We start from the raw sequence: 16,725 nt of genomic DNA on the forward strand, positions 1-16,725 counted from the left end.
AAAGGAAACAGTGTTGTGATATTTGACTTTATGCCTATTTTATTTATGCCTACTGTTAAATATTGTATTACTCACCGCAGATTTTACAGTTGTCCTTTTGATTGAATACTTGCTGCATTGTGTCTACAAGTTTTTTGTATGTTTTTGTCTAAATTAGGTGATTTTGGTTTTATTTTGCAGATCACATAGCCAGTACCACTTGTAACCTGCATTAAATAAATGGCCAATCCATGTGGTCGGCTATGATGGGCCCTCATGGGCGATAGGGTATAAGAATTGGCAGCAAAAAACCTGTTCGGAGAATCCCTAACTGCAATAAATTTCTTCTAATTAAATATTAATTCATAAAAGACAATTGACAATTACTAACATAGCACTTCGACCCTTTTTCTTTTGCATGTCAAACACATTTAAAATTTAGGGCATTATATTAACAACAGAACAGTTTTTTGCATGCCCTAGCAGGGAGCTAGGGAGCAGAATATTGCGTGCTTGATGTCACGTTGCAAACAAACAAACATCACTGATAACTTGTGGTGTGGTTGTTTTATCTAATTGATTGTTTAGCTGAAGTTAAATCATGGATGGACCTAAATTTTCTTCACCTCAGTCACAACAAAACTCAATTAATATTATTTGGTCAAAACATTCCTACTTTACTCAATATTTATTATTGATAAATACTCAATAACTTTGGTTACTCAACTTATTGGTTGAGTAACCAAATATTGTAACCATTTTGTCTGACTTCTGGTGGAAAAATCTTGGTGTTATCTTTGATAGCTGTTTAAAATTCGACAAACAAGTTAGTTCAGTTGTTAAATCAAGGTTTTACCACCTGTGGCTTTTAGCAAGGGTAAAGTCCTATTTTTGTTTTAAGGATTTTGAAGGAATTATTCATGCCTTCATTACATCATGATTATTGTAATTAATTATATAAAGGCATAGATAAATCCCTGACACAGCGTCTTCAAGTGATCCACAATGCAGCAGCTCGATTTCTTACAGGCAGCCAGAAGTTTGACCATATAAGGCCAATATTGGCCTTGTTACGCTAGTTGCCTGTTGCATATTGGATACATTTTAAGATTCTTTTAACAACTTAAAAAGTGTTGAATGGGTTTGCCCCTTCTTCAGGATCTTTTGAAACTTCAGAATGAAGTTTCAAAAGATCCAGAAGATCAAATAATAAATAATAAAAAGCCTTTCGGACTCGACTTAAGAGCAAAGGAGATCAGGCTTTTTCTGTTGCTGCTGCTGTTCATATTCTCTGGAATAATCTACCTTTCCAGAAGCCCACAGCCTGGATCATTTTAAATCGCTTCTTAAAACGTATTTTTATTCTTTGGCATTTAATTGGGGCTTGATACTGTAACTTTTCCGTTGTGATGTTTTATTTTTATTTTATTTACTTATTATTGTTATTATTTTTTGTATTTTTTTTCCTTCCCTTTTTATCAACTTATTCTGTTACCATTTTTGTACAGCACTCTGGTGCAGTTTTAAACCTGTTTTTAAAAGTGATATATAAATAAATTTGACATTGACATATTTTGATAAAACTCTGCCTTTCCTGCATGAGACCTGTACAGAGTTCAAGTGGTGTCAGCATAACTGGTGAAAATAACGTTCTTATTGGAAATGAATGATTTTTAAGAACTGTCATAATTTTATTTTAAAAAAAAAATATATATATATATATATATATATATATATATATATATATATATATAACAATTACCCCAGGGTGTTACACGCAAACAGACATATAAACAAAAAAGGTCAGAACGACTTTCAAACTGGGAATTTTCAATACCATGTTAATTCAGCCCAGCTTGTCAGTAAACAGAAACCGTAAAGGTTGTAGTTTGGAATCTCTTTACGGTTTTGGAGAGAAAGATGAACTGCTGGCTTTGCAGCAGTATTCAAAGCATTTTAAGACGCCCACAGTGCTAAAAATGATAGCAGCAAGTTAGTCTTAAGGAAACCACCGGAACTCGAGTCTATTGGTGAAGCTTTTGAGGAAACATAAAAATTTGCCAGAGAGAATACAAGAGCTGAAGTGATTAAAGATCTCATAACAGAAATGATGGCACTCCACAATCAGCACTCCACCTTTTTTTTTTTTTTTACTTTATTTTTTATTTTTGGCAGTTTTAGAAATATACATACATTGAAAATTCAGACCCCCTCTAACACAAATTACAGAGTGTCTAGTTGGACAAGAGCAATTAAATAGTAATAATAATAACAGTAAAATAGCTTAAAACCAAATGTGAGTACATTCACAGTCAACAGAAAAGATGTAATTACATTGATCATACATTTGACGCCAAGCTCCGATGGATATTCCATTTCTTCCAATATTTATTGTATTTATAAGCAGCAAGTCTTAATGAAAAAGTCAGTCTCTCCGTTGCATGTATTTCCTTAATTATTTCCTTCCAGTCCAATGGTGATGGTGGTTCCACATCAAGCCACTTGCGAGTTATAGCTTGCACTAGCTTTGCACCCGCTAGTAATATTAATAGAAGATACCTATGCAACTTCTTCAGTCCCTGGGGTAAGCTACCCAAGTAGACCACAGTAAAATCACAGGATAAGTCCATCGTAGTATTGATTTCTTTTATCACCTCTGATCAGTAGGGTGCGATTTTAGTACATTTCCGAAAGGCATGAAAATGTCCTGCAAACACATTCCCACAGTTCTTCCAACATTTTGCCTTTTCAGGGTCATTACATTTGTTTACTTTTAAAGTTAGGGGTAACAAAAAAAAAAAGCATACCGTGCTTTTCCAAGAAAATTCCATTCAGAGTCCAGAACTTGAGGCGTGAATCACAGAATTGCATATATTTAACCATCATCAGTTACTGTTGTTTTGGCATCTTTTTCCAATTTAACCTCAATTTATGTTGTGTTAAATTTTCTCATTTGTAGACATAAATATAGTCTGAATATTGATTTTTTTTATTTTTTTGGGGGGGGTTAGGGGGAGTTCTTTGGTTGCATAATTCTAATAGGATTTTAATTAGTCCTCCAAAATCTTTATGTTCTTATTGTAATCTTGTCTTAGCTGGAGGCCACATTTTTCCAGGTTTTAGTTATATTGAAGTTATTTAAATCTATTTCATTTTGTTAATTTTTGTAATCTTACAGTAATTTGTTGTGCCTTTTTGTGACCACTATGTGAATCTCTTATCCATACTTGCAGGGAGACAATCTCTATCATAAGTGGGCCATCCAATTTTTACTTGCTTTAATATTTTATGCCATCTGTCCAATGGTACTTTTATCCACACATCTTTTGCACATTGTCCAAATCTACAAATTATGGATCTGGTCAACCGGTCTCTCAGTGATATTGATAAAATTTTCTCAACGAGAAGACTGGGCACAGGAGAGCCTCTTGTCCTGCAGGGACATACCCGGCAGGATACACCCTGGATTTTAATTAAACACTTCGTGCTAGACCCTGGCATATTGATAAATTTGTGACGGATTGGGCTGGCTACCGAACACTGAGACTGTTATGCAAGTGTGGGACAGAAACACAAGATGGATACGTGTTTTGCTTAGACTCGCAGCCTAGCTGAGAGAACTCTAATTCTCACTAGCAGGATGGAATCGATCTTGGAGAAGTTGCTAGCTTTGGTTCAGTGGAATGGCCACACTAATTTGAGTAATTGGGATGAACTGATCTGTATCAGTGAGACTTTAGGGGAGATTGAAATGTAAAATCTACCTGATCTAAAACATTCTGTACCTGAATTTACTTTCCTGTGTTAACCTTGGAAGAGCTGCATATTTCAAATCTCCTAAAAGATATGTAAACATAACACTCCTTCCCACCTCACCCCCTCCTCTTATCATCCATGTGATTGTGGAGCTGGGCACTCCCAAGGACATGATGCTAGATAACACCATCATATTGGACGCATGCCTGGAGATTGAGCTTCACGAATCATGGCCATATAAATGCAATGCACAAACACAGCAAGCTCAAATACAGCAAGCACATACACTCATTGACGTGACCGCATTGCACCCATGTCTTTGTTTTGTCTGAATGTTACTACACTGTGTTCCAAATTATCATGCAAATTGGATTTAAGGTTCATGAAGATTACATTTTTGTTTGTGCTATTAAATTTATAGATGGTATTGTGTGTCAGGGCTCTTTGAATCACTATAATTAATTTCAGAGAGCTGGATTGATTAGTTTGTCTGGTGAACTCAATTAAAGGAAATCTACTTAAGTAGGATGTTCCACGTTATTAAACAGGTCAGGTTTCAAGCAATATGGGAAAGAGAAAGGATCACTCTGCTGCTGAAAATCATTATAGTGTAGTGCAGTATGACAAGGGATGAAAACATTAGATATTTAACGGAAACTGAAGTGTTATCGTACTGTGAAGAGATCTGTGGCTGATTCAGAACAAAGATGGGTTTGTACAGATAAAGGCATAATGAGGAAGGTTTCTGTTCATTCAAATTCATCAGATTAAGAGATCAGCTGTTAAAATGCCCTTAGAAAGCAGCAAACAGTTATTTGAAGCTGCTGGTTCCTCTGGAACCTCAAGGTGGAGGATCCTCCGGAGCAGGGGTGGGCAACTCCAGGCCTCGAGGGCCAGTCTCCTGCAACTTTTAGATACATCTCCACTTCAACACACCTGGGTCAAATAATGAGGTCATTAGCAGGAATCTGGAGAACCTGACTTCACTTGGGAGGTGATTCAGCTGTTGGATTCAAGTGTGTTGGACCAGGGAGACATCTAAGAGTCGCAGGACACCGGCCCTCCAGGACCAGGATTGCCCACCCCTGCTCCAGAGGCTTGCGGTGCATGAACCTACTATTCGGCCAACCCTAACCGGAGCTCACAAGCAGAAACGGTCGCAGTGGGCCCAGCCGTACATGAAGATTAATTTTCAAACAGACTTGTTCACTGATGATTGCTGTTCAATCCTGGATGGTCCAGATGGATGCAGTAGTGGATTGGTGGTGGATGACCACCACATCCCAACACGGCTGTGACATCAGCAAGGAGGTGGTGGAGTCATTTTTTGGGTCGAAATCATTGGGAGAGAGCTGGTCTGCCCCTCTATAGTCCCTGAAGGTGTGAAAATGACCTCAGCAAATTATATGGACTTTCTGACTGATCTCTTTCTTTCATGGTTCAGAAAGAAGAGCCGTACCTTCCGTAGCAAAATCATCTTCATGCATGACAATGCACCATCTCATGCTGCAAGGAATACCACTGTGTCATTGGCTGCTATGGGCATAAAAGGGGAGAAACTCATTGTGTGGTCACCATCCTCCTTTGACCTCAACCCTATTGAGAACCTTTGGAGTTTCCTCAAGCAGAAGATCTGAGGGTGGAATGCAGTTCATATCAAAACAGCAGCTCTGGGAAGGTATTCTGACATCCTGCAAAGAAATTCAAGCAGAAACTCCACCAACTCACAAGTTCAATGGATGCAAGAATTGTGCAGCTGATATCAAAGAAGGGGTCCTATGTTAACATGTAACTCGGTCTGTTAAAATAACTTTTGATTTTAGTACATGTGACCACTTAATGCTGCACAATCAAAGAATGACCATCTGCAGTTCTTTATAATCCATAAAATGTTTAGAAAATCTGCTGTGCATAATAATTTGGAACGGTGCATTTTGAGATTTTTATTTTTTTTAAACAAATACTGTTCTCATGGGGAGCTTTGTTTGGTAAAATTTGATTTATACTGTAAATAGTTCTTGACTTGAAAATTATACTGACTGGCTGAAAATATCACTTGCATAATAATTTGGAGCACGGTGTATATGCATACTTCCCTTATGTGTCCTTTCCTCTTTTTATTTTACTTGTTAGAAACAGTAGAGTACTCACTATTAAACTAGAAAAGGAATTAGAACAAACTTGGTTTAGGTACAAGAACTCCATTCCTGTTTAGAGCGGCTGTATTCTGTCAACCCAGATCAGGAGTGTCTAGTTTATATAGATCAACATTATTAGATTCTTTTTCTTTTTTTGCTCTTTCTTTTGGTTTATTTTGTTTGTTTTTCCTTTTAATTCATGTAAAGCACTTTGAAATTGCCTTGTTGCATTTATGGGGGTGCCCCAAAGTTCTGAGGGTCCTTCTGGAGCTGCTGACTTAAATTTAGATTAAACAGAAGTTCAAATAATCGATATTCATTTTAATTGTGCTTTTTTGATTTGTTGTTTTTTAAAGACTTTATAGTTGTGGGTTTAGATAGCATTTCACTGGTGATGTTTTCTTGTAAAATATAATTACCCAGCAATATTTTTACATTTCCTGTCAACTTAACATCTTTTAATACAAAAATATGGTGGACCGCCTCGGCGCCCTGACCACTGGGCTTAGCAAGTTTTCTGGGGGAAACCCTGGTTTTGGATGTGTGGGTTGGGACTCTGTTGGAAGTTGCGATTGATAATCATGATGAACTAAAACACCAGGTGGGATTGCTACCATTCATCTCACGTCTTTTCCCCCCCCTTGAAATAAAAAAAAAAAACACAACTAAATTGAACACTGTGGCTCACAAAGCTGAATTAAGTTATGCTACATATTTTATGTTCTTGCACTGTACACATCACTATAAACATTTTGAACTTAGCTCACATACCCAGCATGAACTAATTCCTATACACTACACACATTGACTAAAAAAAATTACATACAGATTTCATGACTGTTATTTCTGTACTCTTGTTTCTCTTTATTCTTGTGTTCCACTACTTCTGTGTACTTTCTGCTATTTTCACCATTCAACTTTTAGAATGCTCTGCTTATTTTGCTAATGCCAGGTACGACTTATGCTATTTATAACCTATGTAATATTTATAATATTCTGCTTATGTTAATATAATACTCCGCTCCAATAAAACCAAAAAAATTCCAGTAACATTTGCCTGCTTTGCAAACTTTGCTATTTCCAAATACTTTCACCTAGAAACATCATTCAACTTTTAAAATGTAGTAATGCCCTTCAACTATTTCTGTATGTTTCAGCTTTTTCATATCTTTTACCGTTTTCATAAAATCCCTCTTCCTCTTCAACTTCACGGTGCATTATGATCATAATTCCTCTTTATAATGGATTTCAATTATGGAATTCTTCACCATGTTAGAAAGCAGAATTCCATACAATTTTTGTAATTTCTGCTCCTCCCTGAACAGCTTCTGAACACACATTCAGTTTTCAGTTTCTATACGTTTTATATATCAAAACGTACCAGACATGGATTTTCTGAATCCATGTAACACTCATTGATGTGGAACTTGCAGTTTTCTGGCAAATTAGCCCAATGCATCGAGGCGTACCCCAATTGGGAATCTATATTGTGGAGGAGAAAAAAAATCAGAACAAAGCTGGCTTCAGACATGTTTTCGGAACGTCATATCTCCTAAACAATGCAACGTAGAAACACAAACTGACATAATTTCAGTTCAGACCTTCCTGGTGCTCACAATCTATGCATTTTTTTTACCTGGTAATTTTGCCTTAAATTTTGTCTATTAGAAAGTTGAAAATCTGATTTACTCAAAAAATTTTTTTGAAAGTGCCAAAATGAGGCATATTTTACAGTCTTTTACAGCCCAAAGACAGAAAAGGGTTCTTGCATGAAAGAAGGCATGATTGTTCACTGGCCCTTCCTGACGCCTACTGTGAATGAATTGTATCGGTAGCCCTTATAGTTTCCAAGATAAAGGGAATAGTTTCAGGCTTCACCCATTTTATCAACATTTTTGACTCAATTTTATGCCTTTAATATTTAAAAAAATAAATTGATTACGACAGAATCGGTTTTTTCATCCCAATAAAAATGGTGAGTGAATCACATCCATAACTTTTACGGTTCCTGAGATATCTCGAGTGGTTTGGAGGCATTGTTTGCTTCTTTGAAGCTCTGTGACAAGTTGGCTGCACTGTCACCCCCTCATGCAACTGGATACAGGCTTACTCTCACACATGGAGGTGCCTGTTTATTTATAGGCCCTGTGAAGACAGTGACTCTTTGAGAGCCAAAACAATGGCAGTTAAGCTAGCCACTGCTAGTGTAAATTGATGGCTAATGCTTAGAGTTAAAATTAGCATTTCAATTTGTAAGGTTAGTTCAAGCAAACAATAATAGCAACAACCTAATATTAGCTTTTCAGCAAATTCAGATTTAAAGAGCTAAACATAATAGACTGAATGGAGTGGATTAATATTAGTCAATCTGCTGGTTTTGGTTCACATGCAATTCACAACATTTTAGCTAATAACAGTTCAGTTACATGTTTTTTTCTTCACACAGCATGTAGAATGTAATTATTGTACATCGGTGGTTCTCAGTTATTTTCTGTCATGCCCCCCCAGGGATAATAATTTCCACACCCCCTCAACCTCTACCATACACACACGCACCCAAGCACCAATTATATACTATTGTGAAACTGATATTTAAGAATTTATCTGTACTAACTGATAGCTTTTTTTTTTTTTACCTGGCAGTTTTACTTTCTTTGTCACAAATTTCTCTATCTCTCTTATGTCAGTATGTATCGTCAGCTCCGTTAACACTAGTATTTCAGTGTAGACTACCTCTTCTACAGGTTTCAAGAGGCAGCCTGTTGATTAATTTGAACACTGTTGCCATGTAGTGACCAGAGGGTTGTTTATTATTCAAGCGTGAATAAAGAGGACTATTGTAAAGTCCTGTTCTCACGCCCGTGGGCAGGATGCTCACATCTCCCATGACACCTCGCCACTATCCTCCAGCATAGTGCCACTATCCCGCCACGCTGTTTGAGATGTATTGTTGTACATCAACATGGTAGTTCTAGCCTTGCTTCCATCAGTAGTTTTTTTTTAAAGCTAGCTTTAGCTTTAACATGGCTTTTTTCACTCATCATGGATTATGTTACTGTAGGTTAAAATGCTAGTGCTAGCCTAGATGCTATCTTTAGTAATTTAGCTAATTTTAGACTTTTAGCAAATTTTACATTATAAAATATTGTGACCTTAAAGTTTAGTTTTGTAAGTACTGTTCTGCACCAATTTCCAATACTTTTTACTTTTTTGGTGGGATTTTTGCATTGTCTTCAAGTTTTCGGTCCTCAACAGTTTATTTTGTAGGCGTTTTTCATTGCTTTGTTCTGCTGCTTCTGCTTATTTCTTATATTTCTGCTAATCTTCTGCAGTTATCTTCAAATGCTTCTGCAATTTTCACCATAAAATTTTGGCTTACACTATTCACAGTGCGTTTTCGCAGGAAATGCTAATTTTATATATAGGCAACCACAGGAATCAACCATTTAAAGCTAAAACTCAGCTTCACACAAACATAAACTTGCTAGCATAAATGTTTTTTTTATTAGCATCTCCGCAAATCTTTTTGATAAACATTATATTAGCAAGACACTTGAAAACATACCTTTATCTTGGCTTTTTTCTATTCTTCTTTCTTTTCTCTCTCCCTGAAGGACAAATTCTTTTTTACCTGCCGTGACCACCAGGGGGTCCCTAAGAGCAATTTCTTTTCTTTTTTTTTCCCATATAAAGAATAATCTCTACGTACATTATCACATATGTATTTTGTAAAAAGAAATGACGACTTTATAATGTAATGGTGTGATTTTGCTAATATAATCACAAAGAAATCATTACGAAAAAGAAACAACAAAAAAAATGTCTTTCACTTAAGGAACCCAAGTGGCCCTAAGCGGCCACTTAGTTTGCTTATGCCTCGGGCCCTGCTGTGAGGTGTCCTATTTTGATTAAAATTCTATCTGCTAAAGTTTGCATTAGTTCATTTTAAAGTGGACTTAAATATGTTGTATGCTCAGCTCAGCTAGGTAGCTAACTGGCTAGCTTGGATTTTTGACTTACATTTTTAGCATCATGGGTTTTGCAAAGATCCTGTGTTTTAAGCTCTGGCTCAGGCCTGTGGTAGGGAGTTACTGGCAGGCTTATAGTTTGGTTTGTTCCATAATCTGATTTGGATTAGCATTGTTTTCAAAAAAACGGTTTGTTGATGGCATCATTTGCCGTTGTAAGAGTTTGAGGCACTACAGGGCTCCTCCTGGACTTCTCACCTTCTACCGCTTGTAGATAATTAGAATAGATCTGTTGGATGAAAAGGTGTTGTTGCAAAGTTCTTTTTGGTGTAGACATAGGATGCTGAATGTACTGTCAAAGTAATATTGATATATTTAATTTTTCTCAAGCACTTCACATGTGTTTTGAGTTGCCTGCACAACAATCCAGGATGTCTGTGTATCTATCACTTGACACGTTTATCCTTGCAGGATCGCAAATGGGGCGGGGCTGGTATCTGTCTCCATCGGTCAAAGAGCGAGAGGCAGGGTGAAACCAGGATGTATGCTGTGAAATTTAAATGAAAAAATTTTAAATACCACTTTTGTCATTTGGTAATTCTACTACTGCCACTACTGTATTTAGCCTGCAATTACAACTATTAAGAGATTCTAATTTTGATTGTCAAGAGCATAATTTTATTTAACCCCAACTTTTACCTGAGTTCTCCTTGTGTTGATCTCTCTACTCTTACCCCTAATTTGAAGTCTTGTCAGACTTGGGAATAAAGATAAATGCAGTCATTAGTTTTGATAGCCATGCATTAAGAGGTAAAATCTTTATCACCCTAGATGTCTGTCAAGGGTAAAATTTTTATTTTGTAAGTGTGACTTGGAAACACTGATCCGAGCATAAACATTAGAAATGTTGCTGATTAACACTTGCAATTCAGTATTGTGATTTAAAAAAAAAAAAAGTGATAAAGTTGGAACTGGACGATATGGCTGAAAAACTTATCACAATGTAAACATTTCACATGTCTATAAATAATTAATGATTTGTTTTTAAATGTTTGAAGTACTGCCAAACCAATGGTGTGACCTTTTCTCTTTTATCCACAGTTTACTCCATGCCGTTATCTAGTTTTAAGCCGTTATGAGGCATGGTGGCAAAACATAAACTGCTAATGCTCAAGTTACTCAAGTTGTTGCTAGGTAACCAGAGTGAGTGAGTTAGTAGAGCAGCTAAAGTCTTTCCTCTGTCTACATCTCCCAATGTGCCGTTTGGTTCTGGATCAGATTTTAGTGAATATTCTATATATTTAGTATTTTATCAGATATGTCATATATTGATATTGAACTCACGTCTATTGCAATATATATTATTGATTTATTCTTTAGCCCTATAAAAGTTTACTATTTTATCACCGATTTCAGAAAGTGAAACTTGTGTAATATAGAGATTCATAATGCAGTGAAATATTCCAAACATGTCATGTAATTTTAATGAATATGGCTTACAGCTTGCAGCTTTTAGATAATCTGCGTTGTTGGTTCTAGTGCCTCATCTTCATCTTGACAATATCCTCTAGACTTTCTATGGGATCAGTGCAGTCTGCTTGTTAATCACGCACTGCAACACTATGGTTATCGAACCAGCCTTTGGTACATTAGCATTGTGGGCTGGTACAGATTCCTGCAGCAAAATGTTAACAGCATTTCCATAAAACTTATCAGCAGAAGAAATTATGAAGTGCTCCAAAATTTTCTGGTAGACTATCTTCTTTCTTCACTTCGGCCTCTCGAAGATATGATTATCCGTGTTGCTGGTGCACATTTTCCTACCACGCTTTCCTTCCAGTTGACTTTGTATGGTTTGCAATACTTTTTTAAAAATGTTTTGTGGGTGTACTCTCTGTAATCCATAATCAATAATCTTACAAGAAATAATGACTGTGTAATGAATTGGAGTCTCACTTTCAGAAATAAGGTAAAACATTATTGAATATTTCATCAATTACCGGAAACTCTATGAAATGCACCAAGTTAACACACATTCACAAAATATTTTTAGACTGTAACTTCGAAGCACCTAATGAAAGTAAAGGAACAAAATGGATGAATATGAAATTTTGGAGCACTACCTGCATTGGGGTCATTCAATTTCTCTTCAGACTTTCTCTTTAGGAAGTACAATGACAAATACAAAACAGCCTCAGCAGTAAACTTTTAGATTATAGTAGTAGGCAATCCTTTGCTCCATACAGAAAAATTTGTGTGACTCCCATGCTCAACTTCCAATTTAAACCAAACTTTTTACTGTCCTGCAATAAACCCTAATTTTTGATTAGGTAGAATAATTCTTGCATCAACACCAAAGTGCAAGGGCTGTTCAATGCTTGTTAGATTATCTTAAACATTCTTCAGAAAGTTTTTACATGATGAAGAAGAAATTCAGTCCCATGCTTTGTTCACTGCTGAATAAATACAAATGATGCGTTTAGTTTTCTGACTGGCAAAAGGTGCTGAAACAAGACTTGAGATGTGTACCTGCGAAGCCCTCCTTCTGCATCCTTCTGGTTCCTTCAGACAGCGATAGTTTTAGTTTTTTTCCCCCTGAATGATGGCCTCAAATATTAAATCTTGAGTACCTAAGTTTTTTAGTAGCTTTCTCATCCTCTTTGGGGCTTTTTTTTATACAGAAGTCGATCCTTTCTCTAGCTGCACAGAACACTGCCGGTTGCACGTACCTGAGAAAACCATGTGGGCGCAACAGAATTGCCTGTTTTGCTCATGTTAATTTTGACTAAAGGTGGAAAGCAGCTGTTTAATTTTGACCCCTGCCCCTCTACTGTCTGCCCTAGTGTTTAGACTCGTCAGTGGGGAAGAGGAAAAGAAGCTTGGCTGTTAGCTCTTCTCAGGACCCATCTTTCTCAGGATTAAACCAGGTGTGACATTTACCACAACACCCGCTGCCTCACTACAGCATTTGTTGCTTTGCTATTGAATGTTGGTTTTAATTGCATTGGTCCACAAGCTTCCATCATACCCTGGCATAGCACTGGAAACATGTATTGTCATCTTTTTGCTGTGTGAGAAGATTGGAAACGCCCATTAAAATTGTCATGTGTACTTATTATAGTTTCCAGTTATTTTAGTCATTTCAAATTTGACTACTTGTGTTTCGTAAAGCCCAATTCATTTCGTTCTCATAATTTGCTTGGAATGCCTGATGTAATATTTTATTCTTAGAGCTGAAGCAGTGGTATACTTGAAATGTATGAAGTTGCAAGTTAAAGTTCACTGATTTCCTGCTTTTGGCAGTTTGATTAAAACTATCATTTTGTGTTCATTATGGTTGATCTATGTAAAATCTCCCTAAATATTCTGGCTTTGCAACTGAAAGACGAATCAATATACTCTTAAGGTATTAGTGTTTAAAAATTGTCACTGTCCACTCCTCAACATAGTCACATAACTTTCTGGTAAAGCCCCTCTCAGAACAGATAAGGCCCTGTTGCACTTTTAGGTGCCCTTCTTCGGTGCTTCAAACTGTCAGAGGGTTATGATATTGAAAATGTGACTTTTTGCTGGATTTTGTTACCATTGGTGACATGGATACTCTTACATACATCATTGCATGGTTTTCGAATTAAGTTAATTTTCCTTATCCAACAGAAAGTCGGAGTAACTTTAGTTGATTTTAAGAACTGACTTTTTCAAGTTCCGCAGATGTCATCTGTGTTAACATAAAGGTATTGATACATTGATGGTGCTAAAACCTCTGTCACAACAAGAAGGAGCTTCGCTGCGTTGCATGAAGAATGGTAGCCGACAACGTGAATGCTGGAAGTTTAAAATGCCTTTAAAATATCACAAATATTCATTCAGGGTTATTTTCTGGGTATATGACTCCTCCATTCTATTTATTGATTTGCCACAACTGATTACATTGTTGGCTAAGAAGGAAACTTTAATGGTTTAAACTGAACTTAAATATTAATATTTTGGAAAAAAGTTCAAGGGATGAAGTTTGCAGACTATGCCATACTGCATTGTTATATACAGTAAACTAACTAAATCCTGGCATTATAACCAATATACTCTTATTGATTATTGTATAATCAATATATATTTGATTATGTATATATATATATACAGTACAGACCAAAAGTTTGGACACAACTGTGTGTCCAAACTTTTGTTCTGTACTCAATACAGACCAAAAGTTTGGACACACTTTCTAATTGAATTCAATGAGAAGGTGTGTCCAAACTTTTGGTCTGTACTGAATACAGACCAAAAGTTTGGACACACATTTGTGTCCAAACTTTTGGTCTGTACTGTATAACTGACCCAATATCATCTGTATTGGTTCTAATATCAAAAAAAAAAAGCCTCTAGATTGGGTATTTGTGACGATATGCCTGATCCAAAAGGGTAGAAGTGTTGTTTTGTGTTCTGAGAAACTTAATGCTTTATTTATTTTATGTTATATTAAGTGTATTTTCTGAACCATTTGAAAGAATATTTGTTGCTGATTATTTGTACGCGTTTGACCCAAGTCAGGGTCTCCTCCAGAAATCTTGCTAAACCTGATGGTAAGAGTGCTTGGGCAGTCCACCAATGGCCAACTGTGTTTTTGTGTAACTTTTTTTTTTTTTTAAGTTAACAGGAAATGTAACAATATGACTAGGTATGTTATTGGAAGGCGGTGACTATATTTAAACACAACAATGGAGTTCTAAGTGCCTTAAAACAAGCTATGCTTGTCACGTTCAGAGCCGGTTTAAGGAATAAGTGGAATTGAATTTTAACACAGACCATGGATCTAAAATTGAGAATTACAATTCTATTAAATTCGATTTAATGATTGCATCAGAGAAATTTAAAAGCCTTAAATTGTTTTACATTTAAATTTAAGATTTGAAAGGGATTTGCAAGTTTACTTTGTAAACTGTAAAAAAAAAAAAAAATCAAAAAAAATTGTCTTCATAGTTTAACATAACCTGATGTCAGCATCAGGTTTAGCCTTTGTGTTTGAGCTAGGTTTGTTCACAGATGCATCTTCAGTGGTGGAGAAAGTATTCAAAAAGTGTACTTAACTAAAAGTACAAATACACAGACAAAAATGTACTCTAGTAAAAGTACCATATTATCATTTTTACTTGAGTAAAAGTAGAAAAGTACTGGCTTTTAAAAATACTTGAGTATTAAAAGTAAAAGTACTTGCTGAATACATTATCTAATCGCTAATACAATATCATTAAGTGTACCTATCATATTTAATTGTCATACATCAGAAATGTTGCATTTTAATGAACAATGCCATAAAGCATGTTTTTATTGTGTTTACTCTCTGTAACATAGTTTAGACTCAGATATGTGATTCTATGCATCATAATTTCAGGGATGGAAACATCTTGTCTCCTGTCCTAACAGAGCATGAACTTCACTTTTTTTGCCACTAGTGGCATTTATTTTGAAGGAAATTTTGAAAGAAATAAATGCCACAGAAAGGGGATGGAAAGAAGGTGGGTTGGGGAGGACATGGAACCAAGGAGCCACGTAGCAGTGTTGTAGTCAAGACCACCTAATACGAGACCAAGTCAAGACCAAGACCAGCACCCTGTGCTACGTGACACAATAAAATTAAGTGTACCTATCAAAATTGCTTCTCAAATTGATCTCACATTCCTATAAAACACCTAAATATTAAATACTTGGAGTTTAAATGAATTTAACCAATACCATTATCAATTCAAACTATTCTTCATTCTGCTTTGTTTTCATCTCTGTGCCACAATCCGCAGAGGTCTCCTGCCATCCCCAAAACGATAACGCCCTGAGCGGTTGCCCATATTGCCCATGTTAGAAACCACAACTGTCTGCACTATTAAACATAGCAATTAAGTCAATGCATTAACGGTAAACAACACTCAACTGTGAACACTGTCGAGGCGCAACAAGCAAGAAGTAACAAGCAGAAGGAGCACCATGACTGTTCTCACCCTCCCTCCAGCTGCAATGTCTGCCACCATGACAGGTGACGAAAACAATCAAAGAGCAATGAGTATGCTCTGCGTTCTTACGTTCTTGTTTTATTTATTTGCCAATTACCGCATTTTCCGCACTATAAGGCGACCACATTATAAGGCGCACCTTCAATGAATGGCCTGTTTTAAAACATTTTAAAACAGGCACCGCATTATAAGGCGCTTAGAATAGACGCTACAGTAGAGGCTGGGGTTACGTTATGCATCCATTAGATCAGTGTTTCTCAATTCCGGTCCTCAGGCCCCCCTGCCCTGCATGTTTTAGGTGTACGTTATGCATCCATTAGAATAGATGAAGCTGCGCTAAAGGGAATGTCAACAAAATAGTCAGATAGGTCAGTCAAACTTTATTAATAGATTACAAACCAGTGTTCTGAAAACTCCTTTCATTCCCAAAATGAATAAACAGCTGTTTTATTATTTTCCCCGAGGTAAAGTAAGTGACGTGGTATTTTCGTGACACAGTTTATCTTTTAACAAGAGCAAGGTATAACATATAGTGGAGGGGAACTTTTCCTTGATTCAATAAACACGTAAAAAACAGTCTGATACTGTTACGGTAAATCAAACGTTAGTGCAATCACAATATATATCCACTTCCGCACCATTGATTCATTCATGTTAAATTCTGTCGCTGCTGCTCTATTCCCGTGTTCTACTGCGTGACTGATCGCCTTGAGCTTAAACTCTGCGTCGTAAGCGTGTCTCTTAATAGGAGCCATTTTGGGGTCTTTACACAAAACCCAGCATGCACCGCGCTTCTTCTTCTTCTACGGGGGAAAATGAAGTCAGCAGCTGCTTACTGTAGTTGCGAGACCTGTTGTGGCTCAATATTGGTCCATATATAAG

The 16,725-nt window shown here is 36.5% G+C and overlaps 1 protein-coding gene across 5 annotated transcripts in view; it reads left to right on the top strand.

The window, feature by feature from the left end:
• Positions 1-16,725, top strand: part of csnk1a1 (casein kinase 1, alpha 1) — a 91,091-nt gene that overhangs the window by 25,977 nt on the left and 48,389 nt on the right. For 4 of the 5 annotated variants that reach the window (XM_032554391.1, XM_032554386.1, XM_032554388.1 and 1 more), the window contains exon 5: positions 12,685-12,768. The exons of the other annotated variant lie outside the window; for it this stretch is intronic. In XM_032554391.1, coding sequence (XP_032410282.1) covers positions 12,685-12,768 — 84 coding nt within the window. The remainder of the gene's footprint in view (positions 1-12,684; positions 12,769-16,725) is intronic. 5 annotated transcript variants of the gene reach the window in all.

Source organism: Xiphophorus hellerii, chromosome 23 (genome assembly GCF_003331165.1).
Source record: "Xiphophorus hellerii strain 12219 chromosome 23, Xiphophorus_hellerii-4.1, whole genome shotgun sequence".
Lineage (NCBI taxonomy): Eukaryota > Metazoa > Chordata > Actinopteri > Cyprinodontiformes > Poeciliidae > Xiphophorus > Xiphophorus hellerii.